Genomic DNA, 18,110 nt, shown 5'->3' on the forward strand with positions numbered 1-18,110 from the left:
ATGAGAGAGAGAGAGAGAGAGAGAAAGAGAGAGAGAGAGAGAGAGAGAGAGGAAATATAAGATAAAGAAATCAGAGTGGAGGAAAGATAGTAAGTGAGACTTAATACAACTGTTTTGTATAAATGAAGTAATTTTTCTATTTAGATACTTTACCTGAATGTCACTACACGCGTGTAAATAACTAAATGTGATGTCAATTTGAGAGAGAGAGAGAGAGAGAGACTAAGTTAGATTTAAAGGAATTATATCAAAAGGGAGAGAGGAAAAGAGAGGAATTATTAACATTTTGTTTAAGTAAAACATGTTTTTCAATTTAGATATTTGACTTGAATGTCACTACATGGGTGTAAATAACGAAATGTGATGTCTGTTTGGAAAATTCAGAGAAATTGATAGAAATTAAGAGATAAAATAATTAGATTGAAAGGGAGAGAGGTAGTGAGAGGCCTTTTTACAGCTTTTTCTTCAAAGGAGGTAATTTCTTTTTTATTTATTGAGATACTTTACCTGAATTTCACTATGTGTGTGTAAATAATGAAAAGTACATGTTCATTTAAAAGAGAGAAAGAAGTTGATAGAAAATAAGTTAAAGAGAAAGAATTTAAAGCGGAAGAGAGAGAGGAAGTTAGAGGACTTATTAAAACATTTTGTTTAAATCAAGGGATTTTTGTTCTATTGAGATACTTTACCTGAATGTCACTACATGTGTGTAAATAACTAAATGGAATGGCAATTAGAGAGAGAGAGAGAGAGAGAGAGAGAGAGAGAGAGAGAGAGAGAGAGAGAGAGAGAGAGAGAGTCAGTGAAATTGAAACAAAGTTAGAGACAAAGACATTTTGCAGAAGGTAGAGAGGGAGTGAGAGGAAATGTGTTCAAATGAGAGAGAGAGAGAGAGAGAGAGAGAGAGAGAGAGAGAGAGAGAGATCATGTAGAACATAACAACAGCAGCAATATTTGAACACTTTTATAAAGGTCAATTATACATTTCTAAAAACTTCCTTGTATAACAAAACATAACCTTTTTTTATAAAGAGTAAAACAAAGTAAACAAAATGATTTTTTTATGTTTTTTGTTGTCTTATGCTTTCAGGAAAAATATCCAAGCTAAATGAGGTTTGCTGAGAAAAGTGTTTGTCTCACATGGAAAAGCCATTGTCTAAGATTATACATATTAAGGTAAATGTATAAATTAAATGTTATTTCTTAAAAAGAAATAAGCATGAGAGAGAGAGAGAGAAATAAAGAGAGATAAAGAGAGAGGGGAGAAATAAAAAAAAAAGAGAAAGAGAATACAGAGAAAACTGCTTTTAGTTTTCATCAATATGAAGTTGATTCATCATTGATACACGTTTCCTGAATGTCACTAGATGTGTGTAAAAAAGGGATAACAGCATGAAACTGAGATAAGACATTAAAAAAAAATTGAGAGATAGGGAAAAGTTAAAATAGATAGAGAGGGAGATAGTGTGTGAATTTAAAGTGTAAAGTGAATTTTTAACTTAATGCCTCTACATGTGTTTTTCATTGATAGTTATGAGAGAGAGAGAGAGACAGAGAGACAGAGAGAGAGAGAGAGAGAGTGAGTAGTGATACCTTTTAGTATTGCATACAATCTGAAAAAAGTACATTTAAAAGTCTTGCTTTACAGAGATGAAACACATTCTCAGAATTTATATTTTGACAAGTATTTTTGTGTTGCAGCACCAGTGTTCAGACATAGGTTAACTTCCTAGATAGACGATTGAGGACCAATAGTGTCAACAGAAAAAAATCATGCCATGAATATTGCTTTAATCAATACTGGTTTAGAAATGATAATGAAACTCTGGTACATTTTTTATTGATCGTGTGGTTTTCATGTATTCTCCCAAAAATGAAGATATGAGAGAATTAATACACTTTTTACGTGTACATGTACGTGTAAATTCAGTACCATTGAAAGTTGGGTTATACAATGTACATATTTTGCTGTTTTAATGTTCCTAAACGATCATATTGCCTTGTTCATATTAATATTTAAATGTTTTAGTAATACTCAATAAAAAGTCATAGTCTAATGTAATGTCTTGATTACTTTCATAATCATTGATATTCATTTTTATTTAATGTATCAACATCACTACGTCAAAAAATACATGCAATACATCCAAAAAGAATTCCAGGGGGTTTATTCAGACGTTTATTTGAGTTTGTCGGGGGGGGGGGAGGGTCCGAGGCATATTTTTGGTAATTTTATAATGCAATTTAAAGAAATCTTAATTTTGCAAGGGGGGGGGGGGGTTCAGACCCCCCTGACCTCCCTCTAGATCTTAGCATGAAATAAGCTAAGCTAATGCATGATCTTGTTTTTGTATATGCCTTGCAATATTATGTAGAAATAATCAATGTGATTGAGCATTTTGGTGTGAATAATTGCATGAATTTTTATATCATAATCTGTATTTTCACCATTAAAACTAGTGCTCTACTCAAAAGTTGTGCGGTTATTCTGTCTTTGAATAACCATACAGCTTTGGCTGAAAATGAAAGATGATGGATGCTTGTATATGCGTGTGATATACATATATAATGTAGGTAGAAGGGGCCTGTGATAGTTTTTCTCTTTCAATAACTAAACTGCCACGGTCCATTAGTTGTTCTAATAACAACATTCGGTTTTAGCTATTCAAAAATCAAAAAAATATTTGAAAAACAAATAATTGGGTTTATCCAAAGATTTATAGGTTTGTTACATGCACTTTGAAATATTTCGCACTTTGAAAAAAATTCAAAGTGTGTTACTAGTAATTTTGGAACCAGTTAAACGCGCTTTTATTTTTTTTTCAAAGTGCGTTGATATCGTCGATATTATAAAAAACTGTTCAGGATTTGGTCCAAATAATTGATACTTTTATTGACATACAATAACTGATTGTTTTAACCTTGGTTTGATATTGTTTAGCTCAATGGGATATTTTAAAAAAAAAGAATCCAATGCATTCTCAGCTTACTTTATAAACAGTTTCTCGATTCGAATTTTTTTCTCATAAGCTTACGTAGTTTGACAATTTACACAAGAACAAATTAGGAGTTTTAAATTATCAAAATATGACATAAACTGCATCGCGTAGAAATTGCCTTTTTCCTTTTTTGTCTATGCAGCAAAATTAATGTACTTCTTATCTGATACATTGGGCTATGTCAGAAACGTTTACTTCAAGTTGGTGAATATCATACGTTTTGGATAGAAAGATAAGGGGTAGGCAACCTTCTTCCTGAAATCAATTACTAGTAAATGATGCACTGGTAATTGACCTGTATGATTGGTTAACCCACACCCACCCCCGTTCTCAAAGACGGTTAATGAGATTTACTAGTGTTAACAATTCATCATACAATCAGCAAATTAGAAATTCAATTCCAGATTTTTCTATTTAAACATATTTTTTTAAAGTGCGTTAAGTGTTTCGATAATAAAAAATGTTGAAGTTCCATCATAACGCACTTTGAATTTTTTTTTCAAACTGCGTTAGCTTAGTCCTAAGTTTCACGCGTTTTATTTTTTTTAAGTGTGTACTTTTCTCAAAGTTTGTTGCCACATACGTTATTTAAAATCCACTATAAATCACAAAACTTGTGTGCTATAATTCTTTAGAAACTGTACAAAGAATGTATGGTGTATCAAATCATTTGATAATGAGAAGATGGGATGAATAAGTAAAATTAATGTAAGTAGTCAGTTTCATGTGTGTATTTCAAACCTGACAATGTAGTGAGAATCATGTGTGTCTAACTGGTGGGTCACGTGGTCTGATGTAGTGGAGTTCAGGGGAAAACCCAAATTTTTAATATAATGAATTTACGAATTATCAGCCCCCTAGGCTAATAAGAGTAGACAGTCTTTTATAAATTTGCTCAAATTTTTTCTTCACGACCCTTAGAAAATAGTGTAGTGACTTTCTGGTGAAAATTCATGTGTAGTGAGTTTCATGTCTTTACGAGTATGTGTGTGTGTGTGTGTGTGTGTGTGTGATCTATCATGGTTTTTAATGGTATATGACCCAAATTTTTATCCAACAAGATGTTTGTTTTCTAACCTCAACCCTTGGCGAGGGGATAGAAAACATGAAACGAGTTGGATAAAAATCATTTACCATTCCAAATCAAGTGAGATATTCTTTTTATTCTTTGTTTTACCACGTCTTTTGTTAAACCTCAATCTCATCTGTAAAAATTATGATTGTGAGCCTCACAACACATTTACTGCAAGATGTCAACAACTTAAATGTCAATAAAACAGCATTAATTTTTAAAATTATATTGCAATGAAAATTATAATTTTTTTTTTTTCAGGAGAAAAGGGATTTTTTTGCAACATCTTCACTCTGGAAAGGAAAACCCATCATTAAAATTCCTCTTAATATATTTGTGGATGATTTGTCTGCAAACCAGTCCCGGAGATGGGCTCCTTTGCATGGGATACAAGCTCAATTGGCTGGTCTTCCTTTGGAGGAAAAAAACAAGAACAAGAACTCGATATTTCTAGCAGCATCAGAACAGGTTGCAATGATGGAGCTTTTAAAGCCAGTATGTGACGACATAAAAATGTGCGCAGAGTACGTATGACGTAAGAACACATACAATAATTTGAACATCGATGGAAGTTTGTCCACGTACATGTATATATTAGGTGTTTAAATCTGACTTTTTTAGAATAGGAGTTGACAGCTATGACGCCTTTTTAAAGCAAGAAATAACGCTAACATCAGAAATTTCATCCATAATATCCGACTACCAGATGATGAGTTTGGTTTCAAATCACATGGGACCTGCAGCAATTAAGTTTTGTCCCAAATGTTTGGTAAGAAAATTTTGAATTTGTAAAAGCTTTTAATTTCCTTCAGTTTCTTATCATTCTTTAAATGAAATTACATAACTGCAACTTTAATAAAATCCATTTCAGGCTGACAAATCAGACCCATTTACAATATGGCCATTGCGAACATCATCTGCAACAAGGAAAACACTAAGGAGACTTGAAATTCATGCTCAAGGTAGTGCAAGAACAATGATACAAAAGCAGACCGGTATCAAATTCTACGACAATTGCTTGTGGCAGCATGTTGATCCCCACAGGTATTGATTTTATTAAACAACAATTCTCTCTAGATACAAGATAGTATTAGGATTATATTATAAAGTTGTGATGCATCAATATATTGGTTTCGATATATTTTCCCTCTCCTCATAGGGATGCACCTGTAGGAATTCTTCATTTCTTGTACCTTGGATTAGCAAAACACTTGATTCAGGTAAGATATCTTTAATATCAAGAATATGGAAGTAAATTATACAGTGCACACTTGCTAAATATACCAGTATATAGTGGTTATAATATAGTTTTGCCTTGACCTATAACTAAGAAATTTTTCAGCTGGCATAAAACTTTTAATTCGAATCTCATTACCCCTTACATACAAGCATTCTTTTTCAACCTGAGCAAGATTAAGCAAATATATATGCTCTGAAAAAAGAATTTTGCATGATCCAGTATCCATAAATAACATTCTATATAATGACCTAATTTGCTTTTGAAGCACTGTGTCAGAACTCTAAGTGAACACCAGATGCAACTTTTGACTTTACATTTGGAAACTGTTGATCAAACTGACTTTTCCTACCGCATCAATGCTGACACTTTTTTCAAGTTTTTGGACAGTCGACAAGGAAAGGATTATAAACATTATGTAAGTATGAAAAGTTCAAAAGTACAACTTTTCCTTATTCTTAGACACAAGTGATGCATGGCAATGAGCAATTTCTTTAGGTGTTTATTCATGTACTTATAGATGTTAATCTTTTTACAGCTTCAGGTCGCTCCATTTAATATGGAATTCGCTGGGTTGAAAATGCCATATGTTGAAACACTTGGAAAGCTTGCTTTGGTAATAGAGAAATGAATTATAGCCATTAAAAAAAACATAAATGTATACTTATGATTTTAAAACTAAAATTCTAAAATTTAATCACAAAACAATAACATATTTTCACTCTTCAATCAGTTGAATTATATGTATTATTTGATTCATGTACCAGTATATTTTCAGATATCCAAGCACATTTATCAAGGTGTTACGTCAGTTGGTTCTGAATTTGAAGATTATCTTGCATTTATCAAAGACAACATTCCTCAACTTGGCAGCAAAAGCAAGACACATTTCTGTGTTCATATAGTATGTAAAATATAGCTCCCAATTGACTTGTGTTTACAGTATCACTAATAAATGACTCAATTCTGAATGTAACATATATACCATATATTAAATACTGCAAGGAAAGGCACATTAATTTCAAGCAGATATATAGATGGTTAACTATGAATGTGGCAAAATACTTTCAATAAAGGATAATAGGACGGATATATATATATATAATGTAAATTCATGGCACATATATTATATCTTGTAAGTTACCATATGGTAAATCATACATGCTTGTACTTAAATGTTAGATTGTCTGATCTTGTTTGATAATTGCAGTCTGATGACATAATAAGGCATGGCCATCCTCTTCATTTCACTGAAGACGTGTTTGAAAAAAACCACAAATCAATAAGAGAGAGTATTCGTCATCAGAACGGCCATCAAAGGTCAAGGGATACGGTCATCCAATTTGCAAAGTCAGAATTGACAAAACATGTGGTGTCTGGAGGTTTCTTGCATTTGAATGATACATGGTAACAATTTTATTGTTTAATTTATGTAAATATCAGTAATTTTTTTCAGTTCCATACGCAATTTAAATCTAATGAAATGTTATATGTTCAAGCAATATTTATCTGTTATGTATAGTTATGTCAAACCATTAGCTCATGGAAATGAAGTGTAAATATCAAAAATTTATTACATGATAGATACATTTTTTCCCCCGCATATTGATCGACTAAACAACTGATAAAAAAATTATCTTGCAGGAAACAAGCTAGCAGTTTTGTGTTGTCATATGGAAATGACAAGAAAATCAAGTCTTTTCTTGGAGTCCCTGACCAAAATGAAAATTTTAAAGCTGGGGAGCTGCGGAACGTGACCAGAACTTCTTCAAGGAAACCAATGGCAAGTACATATATAATTAATGATTATAGGTTAAGAATAAATGTATAGATTATTACCTGGCCATAGTTTTTATATCGCATTCCTTATTAGCCCAATGCCACTGTATATTCAGCATGAGAGCCGCTAGGCTCGAAATCAGAGTTGAAGAAGGCATATATACCAAACTCTACATCATAATAGCTGATGGTTGACGAAAATTTTATGAAAAAATAATTAATGTACATGAATCTGTCTTAATTAAAGGAATGAATTGTATTAACTCTAAAAATGAAATTTTGTTTGTCTTTGAGGGTTTTATATATTGCTTCATCTGCATTAAACAGGGTAACCCCAATCTACTGGAAGAGTTGGAGTTGCTCACAATATCTGTTGCCATTGACACTGATATTGCTAAAGATGCAAACCTATACAGCTGCCTAGGATGCATAACAAGCGAAGGAGATTATGCAGGCATTCAAAGCTTTGTCTTATATTCAGAAACTGTAAAGGTAACTTTTAATTAAGTATAGATAATATAACAAATATGGATATAATGAATATAATGAATTCATTTCTAGGTCACCTGAGTAAACTCAGGTGACGTATTGCTATCTGTTTTCGTTCGTCGTCATGCATGACTTCTGTCGTGGGTTAACAATTTTACATTTTTAACTTCTTCTTAAAAACTACAAGGCCAATCGTTACCATTTTTGGTGTGAAGCATCTCTATGATAAGAGGAATCTCATTTATGAAATTTATGGGTCTACCACAGGAGAAGTGAGTAACTCATGATGATTTTTAAAGCTGTTTATTTGTTTTTTGTCTAAATGCCCACAGGGAGAGCTTCTGTCTGCCCCTGGGGATGGGGGATGGGAGGTTGTTTTAGATAAAACATGTATACTAACCACCTTGTTTTACATGTAGATTATCCATGAGAACATATACACATAAAACCTATCCTAAAAGTTAACAAATATGGGATTATTATTTTCTGTCAGAGGCTTGCAACTTTTTAAAATCAGGTCATGCACTCTATTATGATCTTTAAGTTTTTCGCTAAAATTATAGGTTTCATAGTCCTTTTTGAAAGAATATTTCAGGCAGGGAGATGGCCGTTATTACAAATTTATAATTTTTTTTACTTCATAATGAAACTTAATTAAATGCATATATGAGACTCCTAGACAAGTTTGGGTATGGGTTATATGCTACTCAGGTGACCATTAAGGCCTATTGGCCTCTTGTTTTTTAAAGTATTAAATTGATTTTATTTGTTGATACATTGTCTACATCAAATGGAGAATGGTTTTGTACATACAACTTTTAATGAAAACCATATAGCTATATTGAGCTTTATGGCCAACTCGGATTCTTATCATAAACTGCAATAACAGTACCAAATGTAAATGTAACAAAACATAACATCATGTAGGTTGATATGTTTTTTAAACAGAGATATTGTGACATCATTAAAAAAGGTTTATATAAGCGTTAACTTTTTAAATTAGCAAATGAAATAGCATATCACAAAAATATAATAATGTAGTTATAATGTAGGAACTAAGGGTATTGTATGTAATGTATATTCCGATATTTGTTTCAGGACAGGATTGGAGTGATTCAGAAGCTTCTACGTATAAAGACCAAGACAGCAGAACACGAGATAGCTTTTTTGAAAGTGTGCAACATTTCCTTTACAAGTTGCAACCAAGTGGTGCAGTTAACAAATGAGACTCACATTAAGAAAACATGCCACATTCGGCATGTTGTTCATGTTATTCATGACTGCAAACGAGGTGGCTGCAGAGTTGTAGAGAATCACAATGAAAAATCTCTAAAGCACAGCAATCACAATGGTTACATTATTAACAGATTTAGAATTTCCAAACTACCCGATAAGCTACAATTATAATTGTTGGTGCAGATCGATACAGTTAGTTCAAATGCAGATTAATGCTAGGTACTTTTAAATGAATATTCCAAGTCTTGTAAATGATTTTTTTTTAAAATTTACCAATTGGAATAACATTGTATTAATAAATAGATAAATTAAAGAAAAATTTGCTACAGCAAAAATCTCATTATAATGACATTTTTCAAAGAAAACCAATGAGTTTTGTCAGTAATGTTTACATATGACAACAGCAAAAGATTCTTGCCTTATTTTTTGGAAAATTATCTAACTAGTGTTATTTTTGATTTGTAGTCATTCTGCTTTGAAATGTTCACTTATCACTTGTAAAGTTTTACAATAGAATAGCATTAGCAGTTTTGTGTGCCTTTATTGTGTATAAAGCACCTTTTCTAATCTAAATAAGTTTGTATTTCTATTCTTGTTATAAAATAGGTTTGTATTTCTGTTCTTTTTATACATGTTAAATAGGTTTGTATTTCTATTATTGTTATACATGTAAACTCTTTATTATATGATGATGATATTGTATTACTACCTGAAAGCAAAAATGGGTTTACATAACTGTTTAAATATTCTTGAAACAGTTCACCCTTGAAACATATTGTTCTAAATCAAAATTACAGGTCAATATTGAAAAATCAAAAGTTCTTTTATTTAATTCAAATGTGAAATCTTGTATTGATAAATTAATTTACTTATAATGGAAATTTACTTCAAACTGTGTCAAAATATTGTCATTTGGTTTAACTTTAATATGTAATGTACTGTTTATAACTTTGCTACAGCAGTTCTCATGGAAAAGACCAGAAAAGCTTACTATAAGATCAAGAAGACAATTGGACTAGAAAACCTGTGTAAACTTTTAGAAAAACTTTTTGACTATATAGTAACACCAGTTCTTTTGTAGTGAGATATGGGGTTTATTTGCTAAAAATTGATGAAAATTCTGTTATCTATCAGAAATTTTTTCCTCTTATGTGAATGGGAAATATAATGATATATCTATGTAAACAATATTCTGTTTATACATATCTTAGGCCTTTGCCTATTATTGTAAGTGTGTTTGTGCCAATAAAATATTAGTATTTGTTATACTTGTATTAGTCATATAATTTATTGTTGTATATTTTTAAAAAATACTAAAAAGTATACAAATGATAGTTTCAAAAAAAGGCTTATTATGTATCTTTATTTCAAAAGTTATTTTTTCATGATAAACATACATCATATATTTCATAAATTTAAAAGAAATATTTGTCTTTTGCGTACTAATTGATGCATATTGTTGTTAAAAACCCAAATAAATAAATGCAAATTTGATGCTACCAATTTGATCTTGTTTCATGTTGTATATTCCTTTCACAATAATGAATTAAGTATGGTAGTCATTCTTAATAATATGATAAACAGTCTAATTTTTCCGAATATTGACAGTACTTAAAAAAAGATGCATATTGAAAGCAATTATAAAAGCAAAACAAGAAATTATAATAGAAAAGTGAACATGCTTTTGGAAAAGAAAAATAATTCATGTGAAAACAATTTCACGTGAAATTCACATTAAATTTTTCACGTGAATTTCACGTGAAACTGTTTTCACGTGAAATTTTAGTGAAAAATGTGTGAAATTTTCACGTTAAATTCACGTGAAACACATTCACGTGAAATTCACGTGAACAAATTCACGTGAAATTCACTTAACGCGAAATTCACGTGTATTTCACGTGAAGCTTAACGTGAAATTCACGTGAAGCTCATTTCACGTGAATTTCACGTGAGGCACAATTGGCTGTGTAACTCAAAATATATCGATAGTCGTTGGCAACCCAAACCCATCTCTCTAGTTTTCTTTCCTCCACGAATTCATCAAAATTAGATTGATTAAAAATCAAACTTATAAAGATAATATTTCTTCCCTTACGCACTAGGTCAGCAAATGTTTTCTGCTCGTGTTTAATCGATGATGAATTCATGATGCATGAATCAGTCGATAGGGCAAAGCAATTATATATGATTGATATCCAGAAACCAAGGAAAAATGCACTGGAAGGAACCCTGTAACAAATGCATCAACATTTTTAATTATTAAAAGAACTTTTTTGTAACACCCATGATGTAGTTTTTTTTGTAAACTATAAATGTTAAATGAAAGAATACCGGTATAACCTAGGAGTGTATACCATTGATTTAGGCACACATAATGCGTACGAATTTCCATGAACAACATTACATAACATTGGTAATCGAAAGCGCATCGAAGAAACGGGGGATTGATTTTATGCTGCTTGTTTCAAAATTCAATGTACTGTTGATTTTTTCTACTAGCCAAACATATTTTAATTACAAGCCGCTTACGAAAGGATCACTTTTATTGGTTTCTGTCTTTACAAAAAGCATATCGATATCCGTTCCACTTTTTTATTTTAGGCCATACACAGTAATCTCTCTGGTTCTAGTACTCATATTGAATAGTGGTTGAAAAAAAACTTCACAGATCTGTCCGATCAGTATGAGTTATGGAGGTTTTTTTTACATTATTATATCTTTAAATTCTATTTTCAGTATACTTTCTGTAATTCGATACTTCTACTTAATATGCGTTTTTTTACAATCAGGGACGTAATAGCATCTATCGAAAGTGACGCGATTTCAGATGTCTTTTTTTGCATCAAATTTCTTTTATTATATTGAAAACATTAACACAATATCCTTTAAAAATAAGAATGTGTTTTTTTACGTCATTTCTGGATGGGTTTATAATCATAATCACAATGACTAAATTCTTACATATGTTGTGTCCAAAATGAAAATCGGGTCAGTCTAAACTACCAAAGCGGTCACCTTTATTAAGCAGTCACCTTTCGTATGCGGTTAGTTTATTTCCAATTAAAAATCCCATGAGACTGCACTTTAAAGAGCAGTCACCTGTCTAACGCGGTCAGCGGTCATCGTATTTTGATCGAAAACTTTCGACATGCATTAGGCGGCCAGTTTGGTCGGTCACATGAATAACACCCGGGGGATTCTAAACATGGCTTCCGAAAGTCAGGTAACTAATGTGCACAATAATATTATACGCCTGAGGCAAAAGAAGCCAAATCGATCATGAAATATTATTGTTAAATAATATGTTAATGGAATCGTTGTACGTAACCATCTATCAATACCACAGAAGGTATTATTAGAATCTGGGTTTGATTAGTTATTTTTAACCTGAGGGTCCAATTTATCTATTTTGTAGAATATTTGTGCTTGTATCTTGTCGCCAACCAATGAAATCGCGGGACTGTAATCACGTGTCATTTTGTTATGAACCTGCTATGTGAAGGACGTTTTTATGTAAACAGAGAGATTATTTGTGTGCAAATTAACCCTCCACCATCCCCATTACACCTACCTAAATGTTTTGTGCATGCCACCTTAAATTTCACAATGTTCTGGTTTTTAAAATGTTTTGTATATGCCACCTTCATTTTTATTTTGTTTTGGTTTTTCATATGACAGGGAGATCCCCCTGCCATTGTATACATGTTACATTGGGATCTCCCATCTTCTGAATGTGTATTCATCAATCATGATTATGTCTTACTTAGTATTTAGGGATATCCCGCTGCCTGAAATTAGGTGCTCAACAAATAATAGCTTTCCATAAGCTTGACTGACTAAAACAAATTATTCAATGGAAGCATACATCGATCGATGAGGCTATCTTTTAAAAAAAAATATTTTTTGCTGCTGATCATAAATTCAGTATTTAAGAAGAAATTTCAGTCTTTTTTTTTTGATCTAGTGTATGTTCATTACTTGAAATTAAATAATTTTATTTTATTTTATTTTAGGAAAGCACATGAATGTATCATTCAATTAATTGCATGTAAGCTTCAAAATCAAATTTTAAATTGTTTTAGTTATATTATGACAATAAAAAACAATAGTTTTTTCTGCGTTGCAACAATTAACATGCTTAGAAGAGATCCCCCCGAAGGGTTTATTTTCGATCCACGCCTGACCTAGTAATAGCATCAATAGTGAAACAGAATATACTATTTTATGCAGAATGTTCCTTAAAAATGCCTCGATATTCTAAGTTTTTATGCAAAACAGACACCCATTATTTATCTTAAATATATGTTATTGCACACAACAAGCATCATACATCATAAGTAGGATATGATATGAAAAACGACCAGAACCTACGTATTTTGAAAATATTATCCGAACACATATACTCCCGCTCGAAATTTCACAGGAACTGAACAAATCTCGGTGAAGTCTCATGAACTTTCTTTCGAGCACCTCTGGATTTATTATATACTTAGCAACGATAAAGAAAACATTCCGAACACATTAAGAGACTTAAGAGTCCGTTTTGCATAAAAATTTAGTATAGTGAGCCATTTTCAATGAACATTCTGCATAGAATAGTATAGTCTCTTTCACTATTGATGCTATTACTATGTCAGGCGCGGATCGAAAATTAATCCTCAGGGGGGGATCTCCACAAGCATGTTAACTGTTGCAACAGCAGACAAAAATATTTTTAGTACTGTCGCATTCGTTTCTAGAACACATTTTATCCACCAATTAATGAAGATAAAGTTTAAAATCAATAAACCTGAGGCTACGTGCCGGTAATATTTTGTTAGTCTATCGTCTTATTCAACTGGTCGTCCAAACTAAAATACCACTAAGTCCAATATTATTTACAAACAATTTTTATTCACAGCGTGATCGTTTATGTTTTCAAAGACATAAACTCGTTGCTATTCTCAATATAATACTGTGTAATTCAAAAATCTGAATTAAAATCCAACATCAAACCCAATCAAATAGTCTAAATAAAAAAAATCCTTACAGGGATTTATATACCTTTTTACTTATGACCGACAGTTTTGATTGGTTCTGTCCACCTGTGATGATCATGAGTGAACATTAAGGCTAAAATTTTGAAGTTATATTTTACTACTAAATACAGAAACAAATCTGTCAAAAATTGTCCATTATAGAGTCTAGAGATGCGGGTTCTAAGCATCCGAATAGTTATGAGATATGGCTTACGTGCCATATTGAAAGGTCATAGATAGAAATAAAAATGAGTACATGGTTTTAAAGGGGCGTGGGCACGATTTTGCTCAAATTTCATTTTTCTGTTTTTATTATCTCCAGTGCTGTAGGAATGCATTTTCAGTGATTAAATAAAGCTTGAGAGTCAGTTGTAGAGTTATATGCAAGATACAGGGCTCACAATTCTTTGTCACGTAAACAAGGGTCGTGTCTCGTTTTTTGTTTACATAGGTTCAATATACTAGTAAAAAATATTTTTAAATTTATTTGTCTATCTTCTTATTCATTTTCAGCATAAATAGACGGTTTCTAACATTTAACACATTCATTTTAAGTCTAAAACTAGAATATTTACTTCAGCATTCAAAATGTAAACAAAAACAATTGCAAAGAATTGTTAGCTCTGAAACTCGCTCATAACTCAACAAATGACACTCAAATTTTGGTTGCCCATTAAAAATGCTCTAGTGAAGCATTGATAACATTAAAATCGGGAAAATAATTTTTGACCAAAATTGTGACCATGCCCTTTTAAAGGTTACAGAGATTATATAAAGCATGCAATACATGACTTAGTATACAGTATAAGAGCTAGCTATCGATGCGGACACATGGTCGCCAAATATGACAACTTGTTTATAAACTCTCAATTTCGATTTTTTGTGCCCGCACCCTGCACCTGGTTGCATAAGATCATTTAGGACTATTGGCTAACAAAATTCATTGTTATGTGAAGTTCATTATGTCACTCTGCATTAAAACAACGTTTGTGCAGTATATAGGTATCAAATTACTCATGACTAATTTGTATCTTGTATTTGTATTACTCATTAAGGTCACAGCATGGCTATCTGGTTACAGTTTACCATTAGGTAAAATGTCAGAATTCCTGATGGTTCCTGAGATTTTCCAGATCTCATTAAAACCATACCTATTGTCTTATTCATTTAAAAAAGGAACCAGACACTTTGTTTACAAGTTTATCAGATATTTAGATAACAAACAAGCTTGTTCAAAATGCAACCGCGCATAGCAACACACCAAGGACAATTAAAGTTGAATACCGTAATTGTTCTGTTAGAAACGACTATTTTGTGATTTAAAATGTTGTCTATATTGTATATCAATAAGTGATGTGTATATATTCAAAGATCTTAAAATCATTTTAAACGAGTCCAGAATATGTTAAATCAAGACCGACAACAGGTGCGAGTTACTATGATACCTTGCTTTGGTATAGAATTCTGGATAGAAGACAAGACACAAACAAACAGGACTTCTATGTATTGAATTCTTTAGAAAAGTGCATTTTCTAGAAGCATATTGTATTAATAAAATCATTAGCCATAAATTACGCGTACGTAACACTGAAACAGTTCTTAAAACTAATTACACGAAAATTGATGCCAACGAATAATATCACGATTCACATGTTCGCAAAAGATTTCAACTTGTTTTATTGTGTATGACATACTAGAACATCTTATTGCATACTGTATTAAAATGTTTTTAACAAAGTATGTGAAGGGCTTTAGTAACAATCTGGTATTAGCAACGATAAATATGTAGAATAGTAATGATATTATCGGTTTGACTACAATAGTTGTTTGAATGATATACCAATCATTACATATATATTTTGAAGGCATGGTGCAAAATCTTCCCTACGTTACAAAGTTCTTTGACACTGTTTTCACAATATAGCTGCATACTAAAGTAAATTTAAACCTTCTAATATAATTAACTCGTAATTGCTGATAGCGTGGGCATATTGAAACAAAGTGATAGTCATTCTCAATTTCTGATCTGCAGAATTCACTTATTTTGCTATTACGCAAAATATTTCTATGGCGTCCACCTTCTATGGCTAAATTATGTGATGACATTCTGATTTTACTGAGTTGGTTTTTGTAAATACAAGGAACTGGTTTCACCAAATAATATTATAATGAAAATTGTCAAAAATGTTTCTATATAAGATACATCAAGATGAATTATTTATATCTGCAATAAGATTTTGCACAAAAGTGTCAATAATTCTTTGCTTTATAAGTAAAAATTAAGGAATTTTGATTTTGAACACTGTTCGTTATCACCCCATGTCTTTTTTTATTATAATACACTTTGTCTTGGTCATCCCAGATATAGCCTAAACCAATTTCAAACAATTTGGCCGTCCTTGATGTTTAGCACTCAGTTTGGTATATTTTTCAATTTTTGTTCCCACTCTTGTAAAATTTTTCATAAAATGACCTTATAATAAAAGAAAATGTCACTGATGACCACAATTGCATACTTTTGCTTACTTTATTTGATAACGGGGTGTGTAAGTTTGTTGGGGGGGGGGTTAAGAGAGGGATGTAAATAATACATTGTTTGTTTTACTTAAATATAATAGCAAAATGGTCATTTTTGGATATTTCATAGAGACTTTGAAGGTGGTGAAGCGAGTTATGTATTTTTTTTTTTTTTGGCAAAGCTCCCCGAAAAATTGAATAAAACGAAAATAAAAAAGTAATTCAGCAAATCAATAAAATCTAAAACACTTACATCATAAATAATGCAGCAGTTATATACACTTTCTTGTCCTGGTCTGTGCTCTTCAAGCAGAATTAAATTCATCTAAATGATACATTAAAAGACATGCAACTAAATTTTTCGAACAAGCTTTAACTTGATATTCATGCACAGTCAGACATTTTAAAAATAAATTCTAAAGTTCATATTTATTTTAACAATGCAGGTCTATCGTTTGACCAGATCATTTATTTATCAAAACACCTCTTGTCTTTCATTAATTTTAAAACCTCTTTTAATCCTTTTCTCAATTATCATGAACGGATTGCAGAGACCGAACCGCGTAAGAACTTTGGTCTGGAACCATCTTTGGATATTCATAATCACAATAATTATTCATTACTGAAAAAAAACAAAACAATATACATCTAAAATGTATATTCAATAGTGAATCTTTTTTAATCACTGGAGCTAATCAATTTTCAAAGCTTTCATGAAAATATGAATATCATGTAAATCCAACTGAAGTTAATTAATTAATGGTTAGATGCGTGTTATAATTAGTTTTATGGTAAAAAAGATATATGATTACTGGTATACAGGTTGTTTCACTAGCTGTAAGCGTACGGAATTCTTAATTAAACATGCATCAATAGAAATATATATGTTATCAAAATCGGGGTTCACTGTAGAACAAGTGGATGTCCAAAGTATAACAAATCTTTCTCTAATTACTAGTTTATTACATACATGTATTTAAGATATAGGGAATCGTTCTCTGAGTATTAAGAGGTGAAAGTTTTAGCCGGGGTGTGGTCAAATCCAATGAAGCACGAAGGCTTTTATGATAGATTTAATCACGCCTCGACCGAAATTATCACCTCATTATATTATTTATATAATTTACAGCAATTTTGCGATTAAATATTACTATATTGATTAAGCAAACCCCGCTTGCACCCAACGATACGTAGTTCGAATTTGTTGGACTGTACAGAACAAAATTACTGGATTTGACCACGCGGCGACCAAAATACTCAAAGAATAATTCCTTGTATATATTTTTTTTAATTATAACTTCCTCATAAAGTCAAACTCTAAAAAGTTGTGAATTCCGCGTTTGTTCAATGCAAGATTTAGCTGGTATTGTTACATGTGTAAATCATAAGAAAATTCAGATATATTTCTTGCATCGCCAGTAAAACTTAGTCCAAGGGACCAATGGATTTACTTCGTTATATTCGTAATTCGTTAATAATATCCGTATACGAATTCGTAATAACTTTAGCGAATTCACTGTATACATGCTTCCTTTCACCAGACTACAATTTTGGCTTATTAAGGCTTAGAATTAAAATACATGTACAATTTCTTGCTACCTTTAATAATCGGAATTTATGTGAAAATAAATTTATTCAAACTATTATGATAAATGGTATTGCAAACCTTTTAAACTGTAAAGAAATTCATTATAAAGGTGTTGAATTTCGTTATTATTCATCATTACGGGACTCAAAATCACTTCGCTATATCAGTAAATTCG

The 18,110-nt window shown here is 31.4% G+C and overlaps 2 protein-coding genes and 1 long non-coding RNA gene across 8 annotated transcripts in view; all 3 read left to right on the forward strand.

Moving 5' to 3' along the window:
- Positions 1-2,057, forward strand: part of LOC128189249 (uncharacterized) — a 10,099-nt gene extending 8,042 nt beyond the window's left edge. The window contains exons 4-5 of the long non-coding RNA XR_008244219.1: positions 1,091-1,176; positions 1,702-2,057. This is a non-coding gene — a long non-coding RNA (uncharacterized LOC128189249). The remainder of the gene's footprint in view (positions 1-1,090; positions 1,177-1,701) is intronic.
- Positions 2,058-2,693: 636 nt separating this feature from the next.
- The window catches only part of LOC128189245 (uncharacterized), a 59,807-nt gene continuing 44,390 nt past the window's right edge, over positions 2,694-18,110 (forward strand). For all 6 annotated transcript variants that reach the window (XR_008244218.1, XR_008244217.1, XM_052860776.1 and 3 more), the window contains exon 1: positions 2,694-2,703. The gene's annotated coding sequence lies outside the window, so the exon portion shown is untranslated. The remainder of the gene's footprint in view (positions 2,704-18,110) is intronic.
- LOC128189244 (uncharacterized) lies at positions 4,020-10,444 on the forward strand. The gene is made up of 11 exons (XM_052860775.1): positions 4,020-4,595; positions 4,693-4,840; positions 4,943-5,115; positions 5,231-5,291; positions 5,577-5,726; positions 5,847-5,924; positions 6,087-6,212; positions 6,519-6,715; positions 6,953-7,091; positions 7,415-7,579; positions 8,675-10,444. The coding sequence occupies exons 1-11, from the start codon at positions 4,546-4,548 to the stop codon at positions 8,981-8,983; spliced, it is 1,596 nt and encodes a 531-aa protein (XP_052716735.1). The 5' UTR covers positions 4,020-4,545; the 3' UTR covers positions 8,984-10,444.

This window comes from Crassostrea angulata, chromosome 6 (assembly GCF_025612915.1).
Source record: "Crassostrea angulata isolate pt1a10 chromosome 6, ASM2561291v2, whole genome shotgun sequence".
Taxonomy (NCBI): Eukaryota; Metazoa; Mollusca; class Bivalvia; order Ostreida; family Ostreidae; genus Magallana; species Magallana angulata.

Excerpts from the sequence above, each read along its gene's own strand:
- LOC128189244 (XM_052860775.1), top strand. The coding sequence starts at position 4,546 with ATGATGGAGCTTTTAAAGCCAGTATGTGACGACATAAAAATGTGCGCA. Across the intron at positions 6,213-6,518 it reads CACATTTCTGTGTTCATATA|TCTGATGACATAATAAGGCA; the intron begins GTATGTAAAATA and ends TGATAATTGCAG. Across the intron at positions 6,716-6,952 it reads TTGCATTTGAATGATACATG|GAAACAAGCTAGCAGTTTTG; the intron begins GTAACAATTTTA and ends ATTATCTTGCAG.